This window comes from Cetorhinus maximus, chromosome 23 (genome assembly GCF_964194155.1).
Source record: "Cetorhinus maximus chromosome 23, sCetMax3.hap1.1, whole genome shotgun sequence".
Lineage (NCBI taxonomy): Eukaryota > Metazoa > Chordata > Chondrichthyes > Lamniformes > Cetorhinidae > Cetorhinus > Cetorhinus maximus.
In genome coordinates, this window is record NC_135901.1 from 27,185,262 (window position 1) to 27,210,719 (window position 25,458).

At 45.0% G+C, this 25,458-nt stretch overlaps 7 protein-coding genes across 7 annotated transcripts in view; 1 reads left to right on the forward strand and 6 right to left on the reverse strand.

Moving 5' to 3' along the window:
- Positions 1-25,458, reverse strand: part of LOC144697423 (uncharacterized) — a 512,621-nt gene that overhangs the window by 440,171 nt on the left and 46,992 nt on the right. The window lies entirely within an intron of this gene.
- Positions 1-25,458, reverse strand: part of LOC144697125 (uncharacterized) — a 195,062-nt gene that overhangs the window by 157,036 nt on the left and 12,568 nt on the right. The window lies entirely within an intron of this gene.
- The window catches only part of LOC144697419 (uncharacterized), a 172,942-nt gene that overhangs the window by 124,277 nt on the left and 23,207 nt on the right, over positions 1-25,458 (reverse strand). The gene's annotated exons all lie outside the window — the stretch shown is intronic.
- LOC144697925 (uncharacterized) overlaps positions 1-25,458 on the reverse strand; it is a 203,828-nt gene that overhangs the window by 69,763 nt on the left and 108,607 nt on the right. The window lies entirely within an intron of this gene.
- Positions 1-25,458, reverse strand: part of LOC144697214 (uncharacterized) — a 129,656-nt gene that overhangs the window by 25,988 nt on the left and 78,210 nt on the right. The gene's annotated exons all lie outside the window — the stretch shown is intronic.
- The window catches only part of LOC144697380 (uncharacterized), a 48,495-nt gene that overhangs the window by 19,171 nt on the left and 3,866 nt on the right, over positions 1-25,458 (forward strand). Inside the window, 1 exon segment of the mRNA XM_078569358.1 lies at positions 12,899-13,311. Coding sequence (XP_078425484.1) covers positions 12,899-13,311 — 413 coding nt within the window.
- The window catches only part of LOC144697221 (uncharacterized), a 264,883-nt gene continuing 262,455 nt past the window's right edge, over positions 23,031-25,458 (reverse strand). Inside the window, exon 2 of the mRNA XM_078569121.1 lies at positions 23,031-25,202. Within this exon, the coding sequence (XP_078425247.1) occupies positions 24,284-24,859 (576 nt within the window). The 5' untranslated portion in view covers positions 24,860-25,202 and the 3' untranslated portion in view covers positions 23,031-24,283. The remainder of the gene's footprint in view (positions 25,203-25,458) is intronic.

Genomic DNA, 25,458 nt, shown 5'->3' on the forward strand with positions numbered 1-25,458 from the left:
CTCACTGCTCCCAGATTCCAGGGGCTGTGGTGCACTGGCCTCCTCAGGTTGCAGGCAAAGTTGGGGTGCGCTGGTCTCCTTGTTGTCTCCAATTTTCTGGAGCTCGGGTGTCTCGTCCTCCAACGCCCTGGAGCTTTGCCGCCTCTTCTGTCGGTGCCGCTCTGGCACTTCATCATCCGAAGAGCTGCTGCCCTTGTCATCCGTGTCGGATGGGAGACGCCTCTTGCCGCTTCTCTGGGAAGCGCCTTTGCTTCTTCTTCGCTCCCTCTTACTTTTCTTGTTCTTCACCGTCCGCCACTCCCCCTGCTGCTTTTCCACTGCTGCCTCCTCCTCCATTGATTCGCTGTCCTGAGGACTGGGAGGTTCAGGGGGTAGTGCTGTTGATTGGCTCTCTGTTGCCTCAATCTCTTTCTCCACCTTGTCTCTCTCTGTGTCCTCCTTTGTCCCGTTGAGCTCCCTGGGGGCCTTGGTGGTTGGAGTGACACGGAACCTTTCTTCTGCTTCCCCCTGGTCGGCTTTGGCTGCCTGTGCGTAAGTACGGCAGCGTTTGGGGCAGGTCCTGTAGAGGTGACTTGCCTCGCCACACAGGTTGCAGCACTTGGCCTGTTTGCAATCTTTTGTCTGGTGCCCTTCCTGTTTGCAGATCTTGCAGAGGGAGGCGCTGCAGTTGGCCGCCACATGGCCAGCCTTGCCGCATGAGCGACAATGCTTGGGTTGCCCAGCGTAGACCAGGTAGCCACGGTTTCCCCCGATTGCGAAACTGGAAGGAGGGTGGAAAATGGCTCCCTTACCATCGGTCTTTAGCGTGACCTTAAACAGGCGTTTGCCTGTCCAGATCCCCAAGTCGTCTCGAATCTCGGTGCCGCTCCCCACCTTATCGAAGTACCTGGTGAGGAAGGTGACCACGTCGGCGACAGGGACGAAGGGGTTGTACACATGCACCATCACCTCACGTTCCCGTTGCAACGGCAGAGAAAAGTGCGGCTCCGCCGTCAGGATCTTCATCTCCGGCAGGTCTCTCTTCTCCTCGAACACCCTCAGGAGCCGGACGCAGTCTGCCACTCGCTTGAACGTCACGTCAAAATAACCACCTTTGCGGGAGTCGTGCAGGGTGAAGATCTCCGTAGCTTGGAAGCCGCACGCCTTCAACAGGATCCTCCTGGTGAAGAAGCCCCGATCCATAGGTGATCCTCCTTCGCTGTGGTTCACCGTGACTCGGACGGTGATAGGTAATCCACGGTATGGATTTGGATTGCGATTGGTTATCGGCCTTCCATCCCGACCTTGCCTTGGCAGGACCATGGTGTCGCCCCTGCAACACTACACTTGATCTTAGCCAAAAGGCCAAGAAGCGATACTACACTTGATCTTAGCCAAAAGGCCACTTCAGCTCAGACAGGTAGAAACATGTCCCCCTCTCACACTCTCCTCTAGGTGCTGCTGACTGCCTGTCCTAGGGTCCTCCTCTCACACTCTCCTCTAGGTGCTGCTGACTGCCTGTCCCAGGGTCCTCCTCTCGTACTCTCCTCTAGTTGCTGCTGACTGCCTACCCCAGGGTTCTCTTCTCACACTCTCCTCTAGGTGCTGCTGACTGCCTGTCCCAGGGTCCTCCTCTCACACTCTCCTCTAGTGCTGCTGACTGCCTGCCCCAGTGTCTTCCTCTCACACTCTCCTCTAGGCGCTGCTGACTATTTTTTGGAAAAACATACTTTATTCATAAAATATCTGAAAGAACATTACAAAAGATTTCAAAATTGCCATCACAAAAAGTGCAATCTCCAGTTTTCCACATAGATCATGAGGTGCTTCAATACAATCAATGAACATTCCGGACATTTCAACATGATCATTACAGACAGTCAGACGGTGCAGTGGGATCCACGTTATCGACATAGATCATGTTGCATTCTGAGGTGCTTCAGTACAATTGTGATACATGTAGTATTCATTGCATACATTCAATGTGAGTCATGCAGCCCGAGGGGTCTATATAATTTCCAGCCCTTTGGTGCACTATGGCAGAAAGGTCTTAGACAGCGACCTTTCCCCATTGCGCCTTTGTGGCGGCTGCCCCAAGCTTTAGTGCGTCCCTCAGCACGTAGTCCTGGACCTTGGAATGTGCCAGTCTGCAACACTCGGTCGGGGACAGCTCTTTGCGCTGGAAGAACAACAAGTTTCGGGCAGACCAAAGAGCGTCTTTCACCGAGTTGATGATCCTCCAGCTGCGGTTGATGTTTGTCTCGATGTGTGTCCCTGGGAACAGCCCGTAGAGCACAGAGTCCTGTGTCACAGAACTGCTCGGGATGAACCTTGACAAAAACCACTGCATCTCTCTCCAGACCTTCTTTGCAAAGGTGCTGCTGTCTGCATGGCTTGGGGTCCTGCTATTATTTGAATACTGTTGTGTCAAGGAAATCAATCTTTTCTTTATTGGTTGTGACTTGGATCTTTATAGATGGATGATGATTATTAAGAATGTGGACAAAATCCTCAAATTCTAACTGGCTATGGTACCAAACTCCCCTTATATCATCTAAAGATCTATGATAGTGTAAATGTTTCCTGGGACCTTTTTTTAAAAAACAGTTTCCTCCTATTCCGCCATATATATATTAGCGTACGACGGTGCAAATATTTTTTACCCATCGCCATCCTTTTAACGTGAAGATAATCTTCTTTGTTAAATTCAGAATCACTCTTGGTTAGTCCTAGGTGTAATAATCAGATTATAATTTTGTCTGATCTATCCAGTTACGGATATTTCTCAAAGGCATTTTGAACAGCCAGAATTCCTCGATCAGTTTCTATATTTATGTATAAACTGTCTATATCCATTGTGAATAGTATGCTATCTGGGGTTATGGTAAGTGAATTCACTATTTCTACAAAATAACATGTATCTTGGACATTTGTGGACTAAGGAGTTTAAATATGAGTCGATGTATTCTGCTATTTTGTATGATTTACAACCACAGTCCAAAATAATTGGTCTACCTGGAGGTATGTAGCCTGCTATTGTCCATGTATCTGGATGTTGATGTATTTTGGGAAGTATGTAACTTTTTCATAGGTGTGGGTGCTGCCCCCTTAGATACTCCATTTGTTTCTGATTCATGTATTTTGAATTTTTAAGTCTTATTAGTATGTCTGTAACCTGTTTTTGTGTTTCTTGATAATGTGGGTTTAGTCTATTTGGTATAGTAATTTGTATTGTTCAATTGTCTATAAGCTTCAAAAAGGTATTGTTGTCGATCCACGATAACAATATTGCAGCCTTTGTCCGCTGGTTTTAGAACAATATCTGTGTGGGATGTTAATTACCCAAGTGCTTGTTTTTCTCTTCTTGTGAGGCTTTGGTTATCCTTTCAATGGGGAATCGTCTTGGTTTCTGATTGGGTTGTTTTGATGAAATGAAATATTTTTGGGTTTATTTTACTTTTCGGTGGAATCCAGTCTGATTTGGGTGTCAATGGCTGCCTATCTGAGATTGAGACACTGAAAAAGTCTCAAAGTTTAATTTTTCTGTAAAATGTGTCTAAGTCTGTTTGAATTTGTATATGATGCTGTTTCACTACCGGAACTAAAGTTAAGCCTCTGTTTTGGACTTTTTCCTGTATTAATGTGGGTTTAAATGTTTTAGAAATGTTCATCATTGTTTCCTTTAGATTTAGAGGCTCCTTTTCTAGCGTTTGATTTCCTTTTAGGTTAAACACTTCATCCAGCTGTTGATAATAGAATTAGTTGTGTTTTGAGTCCAATGGATGTTGTCAGATTCTACTCCAAAGGATATATTTGGTTTTGCTGGGATATATGTTTGTTCTTTAATATATTGGTTTAATTCCATGATTGTGTCCTTTGGCGATTGTGGGAGATTTTTACTATAGTTTAGTTCAGAGTTCCTGGTCTGGGCATTTGGAAATTTATTTTTCACCTTTTTTCATAGTATTTGAAGTAGTTTAATTGCGGTGAGAGGTGTTTGAGTTTGGTTATTTATTCCAACTGAAATTATTACTTGTTTTATGTTTGGGCAGCAGTTTATCTAAGATCGCCATCACATGTATACATTTGGCTGCTGGGAAGCAATCAGTTTGAGTTATTGTACTGGGGCAATTGTGAATCCTGGAGAGGTTGGAATCCCCTATTATTAGTATCAGTTTCCCTGGGATTATTGTCCAAATATTAACTTTTTGGTTTGAATTGGGGTGTTTTCTGACTGTGTTTATTGTTTTACTTTGTTGGCTAGGTCTCCATTTCGATGTCGTGGTCAGTGAGTTAGATGATTCATATTTCTGGTCAGGTATTTGTATTTCATCGGTCTCACTACCTTCAGAGCCTTGAGCCACATCGGACCAATCTGTTGCCTGGATTGGGGTCTTTAATGGTTTCACTCGATTCCAACTTGTCTGTTCAGATGTTGAAAATGTGTGGGGGGTGCAGGGGGAATCTCTATAAGTTCTGTGGGGTCTGTTCAGGTGTTGAAAATGTGTTGGGGGTGTGGGTGTGGGAATCTCTCAGTTCTGTGGGGTCTGTTCGGGTGCTCGGCTCAGGATCAGCAAGTATTGTTCGATATGTTATGTTCGCCGGTCCCGTCGGCGCTGCCAAGATGCTCGTTTCAATATCACTGGGAGCCCCTCCCTGTGGCCGGAGTGGACCCAACTCCAGAAAAGGGGACTCCACAGTTTGCATCGGAGTCACCGATGGTTCGATATTGTGTGTTATTCTCTGTAAATGTGGCTGACTCCAGTCTCCACCCCCAGAGGCCCGTGTATCGGGTTCATTTTTATTGGTTGCTGCTCTGATCGGTGTTTTGGGCTGCACTCCCTTCCTTAGGGTACATGCTGGGGTCTGTAATTGACCTCGGGCTGATGGGAATTGGATTTTACTTTGTCTCACTTGGGTTGATGGTCTCGAATGGTTTCCCATTATTTCATGGTAGGTTGGTGGTCCCCTTGGAAATTTGATACGAAATGGATTGGTTGGGCTTTTTGTGGCTTTGGTAGGAGGAGATTTTGTTGGAGGTTTAATATTTTCGGGTTTGGATGCTTCCATTACGTGTTTTGTGGTTTGATGTTTAATTGTATCGAACTCCTGTTCTTTTAATGGAAGTTGTTTTGTAATTAAGTCGTCAGAATACATTTTTTTACACAACCATTCATTAGATTGACGGAGGCAATTGTGGAAGGACTGTTTGTGATGTCAATTCTGGCTCTGATTTGTTTTCTGAGTCCGGACATATCTTCCTTTCTTGGAACAGAGAAAGTCTCGGTGTCACGAGGACTGCTTTGGAGAATCATTGTCTGAGGTGGATTTGTTGGATTATTTTGAATCCTTTTTGATGAAGCCTGACCCATTGAGTGCTGAGACCTTGGCAACTCAGGCTCTGGGGTTCCAGGCCCGTCTTCCAGCTGTTCACTGGTGAAGTTGTTGGAAGTGTGCTTTGGCCATTCGTGCTCTGGGACAGCGCCCCACCCTGACCCATCACAACAGGACACCTCACTTTCCAAAAGCAGGTTTTTTAAATTTCATTAATTGTTCTGAAGCTAAATTTTTCTTTCAGGTTCTTTTTATCCCAGTTTGATGCCTTTGAAACAGCCTCCTCCAATCTATTAGTTTGAATGGTTTCCTTCTGTACATTATCTCGTTCCTTTTGATTTGTTGTGGAATGTTCAATGAGGATTCGTCTCGTTTCGCTGGCCCAATTTTCTCAATTTGTTGCCAGTTTTTTTGTGGTTTCCTCTGTGAGGTTCGCAGGTTTTATTGATCGTGTTAATTGTTCTGCTCATCTCCTAATTCCCTTCGGTGCACCTTCTTCTTCCAATCACATTAAACGGTGGATCGTTTGAATCATTTTATATATTAGTCTTACTGACGTTGCAAAATTCTCTTTTGGGTCAGTGGGGGTCAGTGGGAGTGGAGATGGAATTCATCCCCATTGTAGAGTTCACCTTGCCTTCGAGGCCTGTCCAGGAAATTGATGAGGAGGTTACAGTAGGGAATTCAGGATGTGGGTTAGTCTAGTTCTGGTTTTTTTTAACAAAAGGAGACAAAAACGGAAATAATCTTGATAAATTGAGAAAAGTTTTTGGCCAAAATATTTTGTATATATTCGAACACTAAGAAACCAATTAAAATGGGACCCACCCTTAAAATCGATCCAATCTGCTGCTAGAGTTTGTTGGACTTTTCCGTTGAGGCCGGCTTTTTGTGTGATAAAATTCTTTTCTCCGATGGGACTGAGCTGCCCCAATATGGTTCAGGGTGTTATTTGAGGCTGTCGGTTTCTTCTGTTGAGGATGGTCCTTGTGTTTCAGAATTTGCTCCTTTTCCGAGGATGCTTTTTCCGATCAGGATGATCTTGCCAGATCGACAACTCTTCCCCTTTTCGAGGATCTGTTGTCTTTGTTATGGAATCAGATAAAGTAGCAATCATCTTTTTGGTCTCCTTTGCTGAGGGTGACCTTCTGTGTTTCAAAAACTGCTCCTTTCCTGAGGGTGTTTGTGTAATGCTCCAAAATTAACGGAAAACGATGCTGATGATATGACGGTTGAGAAATTACTTGGATTCAAGTTTCCTCCACTGAGGATAATTCACTGAGGCTTATTTACCCCTTCTGAGGTTATATTCCCAACACGTTTCACAATTTCTATTTCTCTGTCAATTTCTATTGCTTCTTCAGGGAAAAAGTTGTCCACAAAATTCCAACTCTCAACCGCAGTGAGCAAAACAAAAACACTTCAGTGATTAAAAGTCTCAATGTGGAAAGATGTGTTTGTTTCTTTTCATCTAACGGTAAAATATTCAAGTTCTTACTGACTGGCTGATGACGAACAGCAGCCTCGGATGATTCCAGAAAAGTCCAGGCTCCAAAGAAATGTTCCAGAACATTCAGGAAAGATTCAAATTCCAAATGTCACACTCGTGCCTGCAGTTCAAACAAATGCTCTCGTCAGCAGTCACATCACTCTTTATATTTATTTATTTATAGATATATACTTTTCTGCCCTTTAGTGACAAGGTTAGGTTGGAGAAGCTGGGATTGTTCTCCTTGGAGCAAAGGAGGTTGAGGGGAGATTTGATGGAGGTGTACAAGATTATGACAGGTTTAGATAAGGTGGACAAGGAAAAGCTGTTCCCATCAGCTGATGGCGCAAGGATGAGGGGGACATAAATTTAAGGTCTTGGGCAGGAGATGCAGGGGGATATTTTTACACAGCGAATGGTGATGACTTGGAACTCGCTGCCTATGAGGGTGGTGGATGTGGAGACAGTGAGCGATTTCAAAATGGAATTGGTTGGGCAATTGAGGGAAATAGACTTGCAGGGCCAAGGGGATAGAAGCGAGCACTGGGGCTGTCTGGTTTGTTCTACAGAGAGTGGTCATTAATTCGATGGGCTGAATGGCCTCCTTCTCTGCCGAATGACTCTTTGGTTGAAAGAGAGAAATTTCAGCTACTCCAATCTCTCCAACTGACTGAAATCCTTCATCCTGGTGCCATTCTCGTACACCTCCTCTGTATCTCTCTAAAAAATTCACGTCTTTCCTAAAGTGTGGAGCCCAGATATGGGGTTCTATTCTAGAGGGATAGAATTGAAAAGCAGGGAGGTTATGTTCAACTTGTTTCAAATCATGATTAGACTATAGTCAGGATATAGTGTGTTTGGATTTTCAGAGTATTTGAAATTATGTGAAAGACATGGTTATTCCACAAAATTAAGACTTATTTATTAATGATGTTGATGTGGGGACTGAGTGTAATATATCCAAATTTGTGGACAATTGGGAAAAAAAATGCATTCCTATAGCACCTCTCATGACCTCCTAAAGCATTTTACAGCCGATGAAGCACTTTTGAAGTGTAGTCACTGTTGTAATGTTGGAAACTGGAGGTAGTGATGGGTAACCAAATTTAATTTAAAAATCCATCACTTTCATACTGTATTCACTGTTATAAGTAACAAGGTAAGGAAACCATTTTAACTCTCACATAAGACTTCCTGCAGCTGTTTCACATCCTGTAACTTTTCTTCATTAACAATATATTGATCTGGTATTAAAAGCCCAGTGATGAAACAGATAATCATTAAGTCATGAAATTCAGTTATACTGGGTTTTATGAAACTCAAGACACAGTGACCAACATTAGATGTGATTCCGCGATTGGACAACATTTGCTAAACAATCCTGAATGTTCTGAGATTTGTGCTGACAACCAGTTTAAGATTGTCAGTCGGGCTCGCAGTGTGACACGCTCACGTGCACTGGAAGCGACATATATTAATACACAGGGCCCTGCTCTTTGCAGACAGAACATGGACGCACTTTCGCCTGTTTCAACTGAACAAGACAGATGACAACCGTGCTCTGGTTCATTCCCCAGGTGAATGCCTTGAGCAATCAGAGTCAACATGCCTGGTTTGAATTTAAATAAAGCTTGGTGGTTAACTGTCAGTCATCAGTTTACTGCTGCATTCTCCATGTCAATGACTCTGCTAGTCAGTGTCCACTTTCCAACCAATCAGCACTCTCTTCTGATGAAGTATAAATTGTTGCTCCCTTTACATTCGGTATTCCTGCGAATGTCCTGATGAGTGCAAGATGAAAAGTTGCGACATCTCTCTTTCCTCAGCAATTACTGTTTTAATTAACTACCAGTCAGCAGCAGATGATTGAATAAGTAGTGAGTCTTAATTGAGCGACAGTTAATGAATCAATAATGAATCAGAAGTTATTGTAAAAGAGTGAGTTTTATTTGCTGCAGAAATGTAAAACCTTAATTTCTGTGTATGTAAAGAATGTGCAATGAAGATAAATGTATTGGCAAGAGAGACCTTCAAGCTCTTATTAGCCTCAACATTTGAATCTGGATGAATAAGGGATGGTACAGAATCAGATAAAGGGATAGTATGAAACATTTCTATTGTATTCCTGTCTAAGATAATGAGAGAAAGTGATGTAAGTAATTGGGGATTCAATTAAATTAATTTAGTAACCAAACTGATCAATTGTCATGTTACAACAGGCCCAACTCTGACGTGAGGTAATGATCACTTTGGGGATAACGGTAGAGGTTCTGAAGGTGTTCCTTGCTGGCCAAGTACTGAAGACTCCTGAGGCCGAGTTCCAAGGAAATTCCTGTCAAAGAAGGAGCCAGAGAGGGTTACGCTTCTACAGACTGATCACCCACATGAAGTTGTAAAAGTCAATGTCTTAAAGTTGTTAAGTAAACATTTTTTCATTTAATACACTTCTTTTTAAATTTACTACCTGGAGAATTCTGCCTTTAATTCTGCATTAATTGGTTAAAGTCTTGTCTGAACCAAAGTGAATTTATTAAATGGCAAGGTGTGGGTGGCTGAAATCAATTAAATTTCAGATAACAAGATAATATAAATCTTAAATTTAAAAACTTGCATTTCTTTTGTGCCTTTCCTGACCACATGACATCCCAAAGTGCTTTACAGACAATTAAGTACTTTTGAAGTGTAGCCACTGTTCTAATGTAGGAAAGGCTACAGCCAATTTACACACAGCAAGATCCCACGAACTGCAATGTGAGAGTGAACAGATGATATGTTTTTATTGATGTTGATTGATCAATATCGGCCAAAATACCGGGGGTAACACCCCTTTTCTTCGAAATCGTGGTCCAAATGGCAGACGGGGCCCTTGGTTAGCATCTTGTCCAAAGACAGCAGCTCTGACAGTGCAGCACTCCCTCCATGCTGGCACTCGGAATGTTGGATGTGATTTTTGTCCTCAGGTCCCTGGACTGGGACTTGAACCAACAACCTTCTGACTCAGAGGTGAAAGAGCAATTCACTGAGACCCGGATGACACTGTAAGACAATACAAGGTTTGAAAGGGAAAGTTACTGTCAAACTAGTCCTCTTCCAGTATTTATCCAATTCCCTTTGTTACCATCGAGGCCATTCGGCCCATTATGCCTGTTCTGGCTCTTTGAAAGAGCTATTCAATTAGTCCCACTATCCTGCCCTTTCCCCATGAGCCATGGAAACTAGTCCCCTTCCAGTGTTTATCGAATTCCCTTTGAATCTGCTTCCACCAGCCTTTTGGGCAGAGCATTCTGGATCACAACACCTCACTGTATAAAGACATATCTTCCTCATTTCCCCTCTGGCTTTTATGTCAATCACCTTCAATCTGTGTCCTCTGGTTCAATGGAAACAGTTTCTCTTTATTTACTTGATGGAAACCATTCACGATCTTGATTACCTCTATCACATCTCCTCTCAGCCTTCACTGCTATAAGGAGAGCAACCCTGGCTTCTCCAGTGTGTTCACATAACTGAGGTTTGTCATTCCTGCCCCGTACTAAATCCCTGCACCCTTTCCAAGGCCCCAAAATTGGGTTTATTTCTCGAGAAATAGTATTGAAAAGCAGAGAGGCCATGTTAAGCTTGTATCGAGCCTTGGTTGGACCAGACTTGGAATAGTATGAACAGTTCTGGGTCTCCATCATTATAATAAGGACAGAGGGGAATTCGAGAATGTGCAGGAAAGATTCACAAGGACAAGAGCAGAACTGAGTGTGTTTAAGTTATACTAGAGATTGAACAGGCTGGGGTTTCACTCTCTTGAAAGGGAAGGCTGAGGACTGACCTGATCAAGGACTTTAAGATTACAAAGGGAGGCAACAAGCTTTACATCATCAAGTTATCACTGTCTGTACAGGATAGAAATTCAGAACTCATCATGTTAGTTGTCATAGATTATGTGATAGAGAATCCTTCTCCCTCTGAACCTATAAATCTCCGTCCCCCAAACACTCCCTCCAACATGTTGACTGCAACCCTAATTAATCCTATGATCCTCTTCCTGATTTTTCCCTAATTTCCTCCCCTGAAGGGGACATCACAATCAAATCAAGTGACAACCCACATATACTTTGTGTCAGGGCGGGGTCACTGCGCCCCCCACCCCCACTTTTCATCCCAGTCCCAAGAGTTTGGAGACTGGGCTACGGATGAGTAATGGCGGCCGAAGCTCCCACAATCCCTCGCGCTGGAGAAACTGCTCTATCCACCGGGCGGGTGGGAGGTCCGGGACTGCGCATGTCCGAGGCAGAGGGGAAGCTGCGCATGTGCGGAGAATGGCGCTTCCCATTGGCCAACCGCTCATTCCGTCGTGAGGTTCAAAGGGTCTTCCGCGCCCGCGAAGGCTTCCGCTGCCCCATTGTCTTCTGGCGGGGATTAACCAATGGGACGAGTCGGAGGACCGGAAGGACTCTGGCCCTCCAGCCAATCAGAGCGCGGGCTTTGTGTGAATGAAGATTGAGTTTCACACAGACTAAAACTTCCTCCTGTGTCCAGCATCTGTGAGTAAAACACTTTCTTTTCTCCGCCTTTCCATTTCTTTTCTCATTCTGGGGGGAAATTGTTGACTTGCAGGAACTGAAAGGAAAGGAAGTGAATCCAGGGAGGGTGCAGACTCTGGAAAGATTGGCCCAGGTCTCTCTCTCTCTCTCTTAAAGACATTGACATCCTTTGCTCCCTCAGCTTGACACATTTATTTGTCTGTCTAAAAGGATGGTCTCTTTCCTAATGTTCACAATTAAAGGGGTGGTTTCCCCAGGAAATGGTTGACATTTAAAGGGACAGTAAATTAATATTGGACAGAGATATGTTTAGTGCTGTTATATGGTACATATTAAATATATTGTTTCTGGATAGGAATAGAGTCCATTTGTTATTATTTCTACCTTTTTAATATAGTACTGTGTATATTTCCAGTCATTTTCAGCAGCAGCAGCTCAGCACCACCTTCTCAAGGGCAATTAGGGATGGGTAATAAGTGCTGGCCTCGCCAGTGATGCCCACATCCCATGAATGAATGAATAAAAGAGACATTGTATTACATGAGGAGTCCATTCAGCAATTCGAGTCCATGCTGACTCTTAGTAGAGCAATCCAATCAGTCCCATTGCCCCCTATATCCCCATTCCTCTGTTAGTTTATTTCCTTCAACCACCCACCCAATTCCATTTTCAAGTTTATTATCATCTCCACCTCCACCACCCTTGTAGGCAGCGAGTTCCAGGTCAAGACCGCTCTCTGCCTAATAAAAGGTCTTGCTCACATCCACCCTCTATCTCTAATCAGGGAAAACAATACTGTATATTAAACACATTTTAGTCCAATAAATATATATGTAGCCGAGCAAGCTGAATGAAGATTTTCAGGTCTTTGTATCCAGAAGAGGAAATGGTGAGCATTGATCTGATGATCAGCATGAATCGGCACCTTCAGGAGAATTGGGAGGGTGTGTATTAGGTACAGAAGAGTGAGAATGGAGGGACAATGTGTGGGATGGAGATTTACTGCTTTTGGGGAACAAGAGAGGAAAGAATATTCCATAGAAACTAGAATTGTCTGTTCTGAATTTCTATCCTGTCCTGACAGGAATGACTTTTGTAAACTCCTTTTACAGGCTATTAGAAGGGAAGGATTTTCAGACAGAAATCTCAAACCAAACATCACATCAAGCCCTGACAGTCATTTCATTCACTGGGACCAGAATATCGTCGGCCTTTGAATCTACCATTCGAAATCTTTGCCTCTTCTGTCTGCTTCAAAAGATTTTAAACATCAGTGTAACTGGAAAAGCACCGAGACAGACAGACAGTGAGAGTGTTGCAGTATACTGACTGTGGAAAGCGCTTTGACCAGTTACACAGACTGAAAAATCATTGCACCATCCACAGTGGTGAGAGACTGTACACGTGTTCTGTGTGTTCGAGGCTTTAACTAATTGTCCCACCTGCAGACACCCAAGGACATCAGCACCATGGAGAAACTGTGGAAATGTGGGGACTGTGGGAAGGGATTCAGATCCCCATCTAAGCTGGAAACCCATCGACGCAGTCACACTGGGGAGAGGCCATTCACCTGCTCCAAGTGTGGGAAAGGATTCACTCAGTCACCCCATCTGCAAACACACCAGCAAGTTCACACCGGAGAGAGGCCATACATGTGCTCTGTGTGTGGGAAAGGATTTACTCAGTCATCCCATCTGCAGACACACCAGCAAGTTCACACCGGGGAGAGACCATTCACCTGCTCTGAGTGTGGGAACGGATTCACTCGGTTATCCCACCTGCAGACACACCAGCGAGTTCACACCGGGGAGAGGCCATTCACCTGCTTGGAATGTGGGAAGGGATTCAGTGATTCATCCAACTTATTGGCACACCACCGAGTTCACACCGGAGAGAGGCCGTTCACTTGCACCGTGTGTGGGCAGCGATTCACTCAGTCATCCAGCCTGCTGAGACACCATGCCAGTCACACCAATGAGAGACCTTTTAAATGTTCTGACTGTGGGTGTGGCTTCAAAAGCGCTGTGATTCTGATGGCCCATCAGCGCATTCACACTGAGGAGAGACCATTCAGCTGCTCTCGCTGTGCAAAGAGCTTTAGAACATTATCTAGCGTTCATATACACCAGCGAGTTCACACTGGAGAGAGGCCGTTCACCTGCTCCGAGTGTGGGAAGGGATTCAGTGATTCATCCAACATGCAGAAACACCAGCGAGTTCACAAATGATTCAAGGGTTGGATTCTGCTGTTATTGCTGCTGTTAATCACATCCAGGACTGAACCATGTTCATTCTGACACTTGGTGAAGTGGGAGGGTTGGAAAGTTTCTTTCTGATGGACTGGCCAGTCTCAGGACTTTGCTTCCAGTGGGCTAATGCTCTTTGAACCTTGTTGTGAATGTATTGGTTCATATTTCATATGGATCATTGTGTTTTAAAGGCAAAAGGTATTTAGTTTGCATTTCTGTTTGGAACTTCCCAAAGCATGCCACTTTGCCATGGAGATGGGCTGTACAGCTTAGAAGGTTCTTTTGCTTAATTTATCTGCCTGTTTCTCAGAGATTTGATCTTGTCTAGGCTACAGCTCACTTCACTTCATGTGAGGGGAAAATAGGTTGGCCGACTTGCCCAACTATAAGCGAGAGAAAGAAATCGCCAGTGGTCCCCACAGTGGCCGGTCTCATGACTTTGCTTCCAGTGGCTGATGTTGTTTGAGCCTGGGAGTGTACATTTCCACTGAAATGATCCACAGAAGCTGATGAAGTACATTTATTTTATCCTGGACAGTAAATAGTGTTTTTCCTACCACTACAGGTAGATCTAAAATAAATACATTTGTTCCATTGAGACTACAGCACAGGGCCAGGCCAGGTGGCTCAATTGGTCTATGTCAGTATTTATGCTCCACATGAGCCTCCACCCACCCCTCTTCATCTCCCCCATCAGCATATCCTTCTATTCCTTTCTCCCTCATGTATGTATCTAGCTTTGCTTTAAATGTATTCATGCGATTCACCTCAACGACTCGCTGTGGTAGTGAGTTCCACATTCTCACCACTCGCTGGGTAAAGAGGTTTCTCATGAAATCCCTATTGGATCATTGAACCCCTTCATCAACTTAAAGTCTTCCATCAGGTCACCCTTCAGTCTTCTCTTTTCTAGAGAAAAGCAGCCCCAGTCATTCCTGAGAGTTAAATGCTCTCATTTCTGGGATTATTCTTGTGAATCTTTGTTGCCCCTTCTCCAGTGCCTCTATTTCCTTTTTCTAAATGGAGATCACAAATGTTGACAGTACTCCCAGTGTAGTCTAACCATGGTTCGAAACAAGTTGAACATAACCTCCCTGCTTTTCAATTCTATCCCTCTAGAATGGAACCCTATATCTGGGCCCCACACTTTAGGAAAGATGTGAAGTTCTTAGAGAGGGTGCAGAGGAGATTGACGAGAATGGCACCAGGGATGAGGGACTTCAGTTAGTTGGAGAGACTGGAGCAGCTGAAATTGTTCTTTTTAGATCACAGAGTCATTAGGATGGAGAAGGAGTCCATTCAGCCCATCGTGTCAATGCCAGCTCACTGCCGAGCAAACTAGTCGTCCCAGTGCCTCGCTCTATCCCTGTTGCCCTGAAAATTTATTTCCCTCAACTACCCATCCAATTTCCTTTTGAAACCGTTCACTGTCTCTACTTCCACCCACCTTGCAGACAGCGAGTTCCAGGTCATTACCACTCGCTGTGTAAAAACATTCCTCCTAATTTCTCCCCCATATCTTTTCATTTTCATTCTTTCATGGGATGTGGGTGTCACTGGCTGGGCCAGCACTTGTTGCCCCTCCCTAATTACCCCTTGAGAAGATGGTGGGGAGCTGCCTTCTTGAACCGCTGCAGTCCATGCGGTGTAGGAACACCCACAGTGCTGTTAGGGAGGGAGTTCCAGGATTTTGACCCAGTGACAGTGAAGGAACGGTGATGTAGATATATCTTCCGTACAAAACCTTAAATCTGTGTCCCCCCTCATCTTTGTACCATCAGCGAATGGGAACAGCTTTTCTTTGTCCACCTTATCTAAACCTGTCATAATCTCGGACACCTCTATCAAATCTCCCCTCAATCTCCTTTGCTCCAAGAAGAACGACCCTAGCTTCTCCAACCTAACCTTGTGGTTAAAATCCCTCATCCCTGGAACCATTCTGGTAAATCTCCTCTCCACCCTCTCAGGGACCCTCACATCCTTCCTAAAGTGTGGTGACCAAAACTGGACTCAGTACTCTAGTTGTGGCCTAACCAGAGCTTTATAAAGGTTCAGCAAAACTTCCCTGCTTTTGTTCTCAATCCCTCTATTTCTGAAGCCCAAAATCCCATGTGCTTTGCTAATTCCTCTCTCACTCTGTCCTGCCACCTTCATTGATCTCTGCACATGAACCCCCAGGTCCCTCTGTCCCTGCTCACTCTTTAGAACTGTGCCATTAAGTCTATATTTCCTCTCCCTATCCCCTCTGCCAAATTACATCACCTCCCACTTCTCTGTATGAAATTCCATCTGCCACTTCAGAGAATGTTAAGGGGAGATTTAAGTGTTAAACTGAACACACAGACGAGAGGAGACACTGCTTTCTTTAATATGTCACCCACAATTGAAGATGATCCCCTCCCTTTCAATGTACACAAGGCTCATAGAGCACAGAAGGAGGCCATTCGGTCCATCATGCTCCTGCTGGCTCTTTGAAAGAGCTGTCTAATTAATCCCATCGCCCTGCAATTTTCTTTTCCTTTCAAGAATCTGTCCCATTTCCTTCTGAAAGATACAGTTGAATTTGCTTCCAGCGCGTTTTCAGGCAGTGAATTCCAAATCACAACAACTCGCTGTGATTTTTAAAACCAAAAAATCCTCTGCTTGGATGTGGTGTGGTTGAATTTCCAAAAAGCGTTTGGAAAGATGTCAAACAGGACGTTGATACACAAAATGAGCTCTCAATCTCTGTGAATGATTTTGATGAGGGACCGAGTGTAATATCTCCAAGTTTGCTGACAATTAAACAAGGATTTGCATTTCTATAGCGCCTTTCACGACCACAGGACGTCCCAAAGCGCTTTGCAGCCAATGAAGTACTTTTGGGGTGTAGTCACTGTTGTAATGTTGGAAAAGCGGCAGCCAATTTACACACAGCAAGATCCCACAAACAGCAATGTGATCATGAGCAGATGATCTGTTTTTAGTGATGTTGATTGGGGGATGGATATTGACCAGGACAACGGGGATAACTCCCCTGCTCTACTTCGAAATAGTAGCTGTGGGATCTTTTACATCCACCTGAGAGGGCAGACAGGGCTGGCAGTTTTACATCTCATTCGAGAAAAGGTTGCACTGACAGTGCAGCACTCCCTCAGTGCTGGCACTGGGAATGTGGGCTTTGATTTTTGTCCTCAGGTCCCGGGTGTAGGATTTGAACCCACAGCCTCCTGACCCAGAGATGAGAGTGTTACCCACTGAGCCACGGCTGACACTACAAAGTTAGAAACGGAAAGTTAGCCTTTGCCTCCAGCGTCTAAATCTAATAATAACAACCCCAGTATAAATAACAAGTGTTTGAGTGACAAATGTTGAAGTGTTGGTTCAGAGCCACAGGTTTCAGATTCCCATTTGAGCCTCCAGCGCCTTTCTCTCTATTGCCCGTGACAGTGACAGCCAGGCGACGGAGCTGAGGGCTGAATTTAGCTGAGAATAACGGGGCCTGCGCCCCAGTTGGGAAACTGCCATGGGCGTCGTACTAATAGAGAGACAGGAAGGTGCTGGAGGGCTGACTGGGAAATGGTCCTCCAACCAATCGGGACACAGGAGGGGGTGACCCGACCCCCGGGGTTCAGTGCCCCTGTGTCCAAAGCGGGGAGTCACGGGAACAGGTTACAGAGGAGCCGAAGAGAAACCATTTGGGTCCAGAACATTGTGCACATCCTTTTACTCTGGTTGTCTTCGATCCTCAAGTCTTTTCCTGTTTATTAACCACATTCTGTTTCATGAATAAACTTTTATCAGTAAAAATATTTGATTTTTCTGGGTTTTCATGATTAGATTTTTGCACTTTAGGGAAAGTGGGTGAGGGGGATTGGCAGGCCCTTTAACAGAAAGTGAGTCCCTCTAAGGTAATTGGCAAAGGAGCCAGAGGGGGAGATGAGATTTTACTTTTAACACAGCGATGTTAGAAAATGGGGTTCAGGGAGTCAATTAACCCTTTATCCCCTTTTCCCAAATTCTGAAATGATTCACAGTGATAACCCTTATTGGTGACAGTGGTTAGATTTTATTCAGTATAAATAAGACCTGACACATGCTCATGTCTGAGCAGTAGTATCAAAGTACAGCAGCATTACCATTACACTCTGGGTAGAAGCACCATCTCCACGTAAATGCTCTCTGATCTGCCCGAGATGCCATGGCACCAGTCAATGCAATATGTAAAACCTCTACAAATCTCTGTGCTCGGGGAGTCCCTTCTGATACTTTTTTACATCACAAAGTCTATGGAGACTGATTTAACCCAATCATTGCTGAGCTAACATTTGAACGGACCAATTACAAAACCTGTCATTGAACCATCTGTACCCGCCCAAGCCACGTCAAACTCTCAAACAATTGGCTTCCCACGCTCCGTCCCCGGTACAGGGAGTCAGCATTCCAAACCACAATTTCCCTTCCTGTCACCTGTCAACCATCCTCACCCAGAGAGTAAGCACAACAGGAATAAAAACAGGAGAAGTGTAACAATCAAATTAAAAATCAATGCACAGCCAGTCATAGTTTTTAATTCAGTGTTCACTAATTAGCAAAAAAACCCGAATTAGGGGGTCTCCCAGGTTTCTTACAGTCCACACCTTGAGGGGGAGGAGAACTCTCTCTCCGGCCCCTCACTCAATTTCACTCCGTTATTTTCCAGTTCTGTTCTGGCCCCACCTGGGGTAACATCTACTCGATCTTTTCTTCTCCTGAAGGAGCGCGTGAGTTCTAGGCTACTTGTGTGTTTGCACAGGAACAGGAGAGTGAGCACATCCTAAGTGGGGCACAGAGAGAGTGGGTACTCAGAATTTGGTGCAAAGCGGGAATTCGGTGCACAGGGGACGATGTGTTCTTTGCATTTTTTCCTTGCTATCCAACTTCTTAAATCTTCAGAGCGTGCTGCAGCAGGAGAGGCTACAAGGGAAAGGAATCACTGGTAAGTAGTGGGTAAAGTATTTACTACTTTAATCGCTTATAGTTTAAGGTCTTTTTGTGGTTTACAGTTTGTATACTCTACAGTAACGAGGATCAAGAAAGAAAGGCCCTAGAGTAATTGACTTAAAAGGTTTAATTTAAAGGGATAAGTCATGGCAGGAGCGTTCAAAGCCGTGGTGTGCTCCTCGTGCTCCATGTGGGAAGCCGGGGACATTTCCAGCGCCCGGGACCAGCATGTGTGCAGGAAGTGTGCCCAGCTGCAGCACCTGGAAGCTCGGGTTTCAGAGCTGGAATGGCGGCTGGGGACACTGTGGAGCATCCGCGAGTCTGAGAGCATCGTGGATAGCACGTTTAGAGAGGTGGTCACACCGCAGATGAAGGGACTTGAGGAAGGAAGGGGATGGGTGACCACCAGGCAGTCCAAGAGAAACCGGCAGCTAGTTCAGGAGTCCCCTGGGGTTCCGCTCGCAAATCGGTATTCCATTTTGGAGGCTGATGAGGGTGCTGGTTCCTCCAGGGAGTGCGGACAGAGCCAAGCTTCTGGCACCATAAGCAGCCTGTCTGTACAGGAGGGGAGGAAGAGCAATAGTAATAGGGGATTCTATAGTCAGGCAAACAGATGGGTGCTACTGTGGCCGTCAATGTGACTCCAGGATGGTGTGTTGCCTCCCTGGTGCCAGGGTCCAGGATGTCACTGAACGGCTGCAGGGCATCCTGAAGAGGGAGGGTGATAAGGCAGAGGTCATGGTACATGTTGGTGCCAATGACATAGGTAGAAAGAGGGATGAGGCCTTGCATCAAGAATTCAGGGAGTTAGGCAGTAGACTAAAAAGCAAGACCTCTCGGGTTGTAATCTCTGGATTACTCCCAGTGCCACCTGCTAGTGAGCTCAGAAAGAAGAGAATAGCACAGATGAATACGTGGCTTAAGAGTTGGTGCAAGAGGGAGGATTTTAGATTCCTGGATCACTGGGACCGTTTCTGGGGAAGGTGGGACCTGTACAAGCAGGACGGTCTACATCTGAACCAGAGTGGGACTAACATCCTTGCGGGCGGGTTTGCTAGTGCTGTTGGGAGGAGTTTAAACTAATTCGGCAGGGGGAGGGGACACAGAATGTGAGCAGAATAGGGACACATCATAATACAGTAACACAATCAAGTCAGAGGGAGTACAGCTGCAATAAGCTTCAAGGGAGTAAAGCAAGGCTGGATGGTCTCTATTTTAATGCCAGGAGTATTACAGGTAAAATGGATGAGTTAAGGGTGAGGATTGAGATGTGGAATTGTGATATAGTAGCCATCACTGAGATGTGGTTGAGGGAAGGGCAGGATTGGCAGCTCAACATTCCGGGATATAGAATCTTCAGGCAAGACAGGGGAGGGGATAAAAGAGGAGGAGGCGTTGCATTATTCGTTAAGGAGTCCGTTACTGCAGTAAGGAGAGATGATATCTTGAAGGGGGCATCGAATGAAGCTTTGTGGGCAGAGTTTAGGAATAAAAAAGGGGCAACCACGTTATTAGGTGTTTATTCTAGACCCCCAGATAGTCAGTGGGAAATTGAGGAGCAAATACGTGCACAATTTGTGGAGGTGTTTAAAACAATAACAATAGGGTAATTATATCAGGTGATTTCAACTTTCCCAACATTAATTGGGATAGACATAGTGTTAAGGGCTTGGATGGAGTGGATTTCTTGAAATGTGTACAGGAGAACTTTTTATGTCAATATGTAGAGGGTCCAACAAGGGACGGTGCATTGCTGGATCTAATTCTGGGGAATGAAGCCGGACAGGTGGCTGAGGTGGTGGTGGGTGAGCATTTTAGTGATAGCGACCACAACATGGTACAGTTTAAGTTTGTTATGGACAAAGAAATCGACAAGTTGCAAAAAAATGTTTTGGATTGGGGGAGAGTGGATTTTAGTAAAATAAGGCAGGATCTGGCCAAGGTAGACTGGGAACAGTTACTTGTGGGGAAATCTACAGAGGAACAGTGGGTGGTGTTCAAAAAGGAAATGGGGAGGGTACAGGCTCAATATGTTCCCTCTAGCGTGAGAGGAAGGAGTAACAAGCCCAGAGAACCATGGATGACCAGAGATATTCAGGTTACGATGAGAAGGAAAAGAGAGGCTGTTAGCAGGTACAAGGGAAGCAAATCAGCAGAGGCATTAGTGGAGTACAGACAGTGCAGGGTGGAGCTTAAGAAAACAATTAGGGGAGCAAAGAGGGGATATGAGAAAGCTCTGGCTGGTAAAAGTAGGGAAAATCCCAAGATATTCTATAAGTATATCAATGGGAAGATAACCAGGGAAAGAGTAGGGAGCAATCTATGGGTGGAGCCAGAGGACATCGCTAGAGTGTTGAATGAATACTTCACATCCATCTTCACCCAAGAGAATGAGGATGAAGGTATCAAACTCGGGGAGAGAGACTGCGAGGTTCTTAAGCAAATTGATATAGGGAGTGACAAGGCATTGGAGGTGTTGGCAGGCTTAAAAGTGGACAAATCTCCAGGTCTGGGTGATTTGTGTCCCAGACTGCTGAGGGAGGCAAAGGAGGAGATCGCAGGGGTTCTGACCCAAATTTTTAATTCCTCTCTGGCCACGGGGGAGGTGCCAGAGGACTGGAGAACAGCTAATGTGGTTCCGCTATTTAAGAAGGGTTGGAGAGATAAGCCAGGGAATTACAGGCCAGTGAGTCTCATGTCAGTGGTTCGGAAACTTTTGGAGAAATTTCTGAAGGAGAGTATCTATCTCCACTTGGAGAGGTAAGGTTTGATCAGGGATAGTCAGCATGGCTTTGTCAGAGGGAGGTCATGCCTAACAAATTTGATTGAATTTTTTGAGGAGGTGACGAGGTGTGTAGATGAGGGTAGTGCAGTTGATGTAGTTTATATGGTTTTCAGCAAAGCCTTTGACAATGTCCCACATGGGAGACTTATAAAGAAGGCAAAGGCACATGGGATACAGGGTAATTTGATAAGGTGGATTCAAAATTGGCTTAGTTGTAGGAGACAGAGGGTGATGACAGAAGGATGCTTTAGTGACTGGAAGCCAATGTCTAGTGGCATACCACAGGGATCTGTGCTCGGTTCCCTATTATTTGTCATTTATATAAACGACATAGATGACTATGTGGGGGGTAGGATTAAGTTTGCGGATGACACAAAGATTGGCCGGGTGGTTAACAGTGAGGTTGAGTGTCTTGAGCTACAGGAAGATATAGACGGGATGGTCAAATGGGCAGATAAGTGGCAGATGGAACTTAACCCTGAAAAGTGTGAGATGATACACTTTGGAAGGAGTAATTTGACAAGGAAGTATTCAATGAACAGCATGGCACTAGGAAGTTCTGAGGAATAAAGGGACCTTGGCGTGTGTGTCCATAGATCTCTGAAGGTAGAGGGGCATGTTAGTGGGGTGGTGAAAAAGGCATATGGGACACTTGCCTTTATCAATCGAGGCATAGATTACAAAAGTAGGGAGGTCATGTTGGAGTTGTATAGAACCTAGGTGAGGCCACAGCTGGAGTATTGTGTGCAGTTCTGGTCGCCACATTATAGGAAGGATGTGATTGCACTGGAGGGGGTGCAGAGGAGATTCACCAGGATGTTGCCTGGGATGAAACGTTTAAGTTATGAAGAGAGGTTGGATAGACTTGGGTTGTTTTCGTTGGAGCAGAGAAAACTGAGGGGCAACCTGATCGAGGTGTACAAGATTATGAGGGGCATGGACAGGGTGGATAGGGAGTAGCTGTTCCCCTTAGTTGAAGGATCAGTCACAAGGGGGCATAAGTTCAAAGTGAGGGGCAGGAGGTTTAGGGGGGATGTGAGGAAAAACTTTTTTACCCAGAGGGTGGTGATGGTCTGGAATGCGCTGCCTGGGAGGGTGGTGGGGGCGGATTGCCTCACATCCCGTAAAAAGTACCTGGATGAGCACTTGGCACGTCATAACATTCAAGGTTATGGGCCAAGTGCTGGTAAATGGGATTAGGTAGGTAGGTCAGGTGTTTCTCACGTGTCGGTGCAGATTCAATGGGCCGAAGGACCTCTTCTGCACTGTGATTCTGTGATAGTACATAAGGACATATGCTTCAAGCAACAGATCAAGCATGGATGTAAAAGATTCTCCAGCTCTCTCCTTACCCCTGTCCAACTTGTGGACAGTTCTCACTCAGTATTATTTCTCCCAAGCCCTTAATTGTCCCAATCCAAATGTTGATCTCTGTTAGTTCAATTTTAGTCACCTTTTGACCATGACCAGTGTGTTTAATTCTATACTGATTGTTTTAAAGTCAGTTTCCCTCTGGAGTATGTGTCAGTGCTTTGATGATGTCAAAATATTGTCTCATTCTCTTGGTCACATTAACCAATTCATGTCATGTTGTTTGTCAAGTAGCTGGGTATGTTTGGGACCTGTTCCTCAGTCCACTTCACCATGAATTTACGCGTCCTATTGTCTTCACATGTAACAAATCACATCTGCACACTCACACCGGTATCCCAACGTCAGGCCACATATTCTGAACTTTCAGATGTGCTGATCAAAAGATCAAAGTGAGTGTCTGTCTTTGCTTATCTCCCCCTGTTATGGTCCTGATATTTCAGGTGGTGGCCAGGCTGTCAAATGTGGTTTTCTTTAAAACAAAATTCATTGGTAAGGATGTAAATATCTCCCAGAGAAATCGATCAACTTATTCATCTCATCTACACCTCCCTGACTTTCAATAGAATGTAGGTGGATACCAGATTGATACATTCCACTGATCACCCGGGTGAGTTACTCCAATTCCTTTACTGTCCAATACAATATATTCATCATGTCTTTAAAACAGAAATCAAACATTCCCAATTGATTTCATGCATTAACATATTGTTTGTTCTTTATTTTAGATGTCAGACTGGGGCTGTTTTCCTTGAATCCGGGAGGTTGAGGGGAGATTTGATAGAGGTGTACAAGATTATGACAGGTTTAGATAAGGTGGACAAAGAAAAGCCGTTCCTATTTGCTGATGGTACAAGGAGGAGAGGGACACACATTTAAGGTTATGGGCAGGAAATGCGGGGAGGATGTGAGGAGGAATATTTTTACACAGCGAGCGGTAATGACATGGAACTCGCTGACTATGAGGGGCGGGGTGGGATGCAGAGACGATGAACAATTTCAAAAGGCAATTGGATGGACAATTGAGGGAAATAAACTTTCAGGGATTCAGTGATAGAATGGGGAAATGGGACTGACTAGATTGCTCTACAGAAAGCCAGCATAGTCTTGATGGGCTGAATAGTCTCCTTGTATATCTTAATGACTCCATGATTCAAAGACAAAAAATTCAGCTGCTCCAGTCTCTCCAACTAACTGAAGTCCCTCATTCCTGGTGCCATTGTCGTAAATCTCCTCTGCACCCTCTGTAAGAACTTCACATCTTTCCTAAAATGTGGGGCCCAGATACAGTCAGCACATTTAAAGGGTCTCTCATTGGTGTGAGTGACATGGTGTGTCAGCAGGCTGGATGATTGAGGGAATCGCTGCCCACACACGGTGCAGGTGAATGGCCTCTCTCCAGTGTGAACTCGCTGATGTGTCAACAGGTGGGACGATCATGTGAATACCTTCCCATGCTCCGAGCAGGTGAATGGCCTCTTCCCACTGTGAGCTCGCTGCTATCTCAGTAGGCTGGATAAATAAGCAAATCCCTTCTCACACTGGAGCAGGTGAATGGCCTCTCCCCAGTGTGAACTCGCTAGTGCATCTGCAGTTTGGACAACTGAATGAATCCTTTCCCACACTCGGAGCAGGTGAATGGCCTCCCCCTGGTGTGCAGTCGCTGGTGTTCCTGCAGGTTGGATGAACTTCTCAACCTCTTTGTGCGGTGAGAGCAGCTGAACGGTCTCTCCTCAGTGTGAAAACGCTGGTGGAACATCAGTTCCCGAGAGCTTTTGAAGCTACTCCCACAGTCAGAACATTTAAAGGGTCTCTCATCAGTGTGAGTGACATGGTGTCTCAGCAGGCTGGATGACTGTGTGAATCGTTTCCCACACATGGTGCAGATGAACAGACTCTCCCTGGTGTGAACTCGCTGGTGTATCCGCAAGTGGGATGACTGAGTGAATCCCTTCCCACAGTCAGAGCAGGTGAATGGTCTCTCCCCGGTGTGAACTCGCTGGTGTCTCATCAGGTGGGATGAATGAGTGAATCCCTTCCCACACATGGAGCAGGTGAACGGCCTCTCTCCAGTGTGGCTGCGTCGATGAATTTCCAGCTTTGATGGGGATATGAATCCCTTCCCACAGTCCCCACATTTCCACAGGTTCTCCATTGTGTGGGTGTCCTTAGGTCGCCCCAGATTCCACGATCAACTGAGCAGTCCACACACAGAGCATGTGTACAGTCCCTCCCGTGATGTTTTATCAGGCTGCGTAACTGGTCAAAGCTTTTTCCACAGTCAGTGCACTGGAACACTCTCACTCAGATGTGTCTGCCTCAGTGCATTTCCAATAACACTGATTTCAAAACCGTCTGAAGCAGACAGAACAAACATTTCTCCTTCTAGATTCAAAGGCCATTGATATTCAGCTCCTGATGAATTGAGTGACTCTGTCAGATCTTGATGTGACGTTTGATTTGAGATTTCTGTCTGCAAATCCTCCACTTCTAATATTCTGTAAAAGGAGTTTACAAAAGTCATCACTGTCAGTCCATGATAGAAATTCAGAACAGACAATTCTAGTTTCTATGGAACATTCTTTCCTCTCTCACCCAAAAGCTGTAAATCTGTCCCACACACTGTCCCTCCATTCCTACTCTGCTGTACCTAATATACACCCTCCCAATACTCCTGAAGGTGTCAATTCATGCTGATTGATCCATGCTCAGTGGTTCCAGTGCAGGACACAAAGTCCTGAAAATCTACCTGCA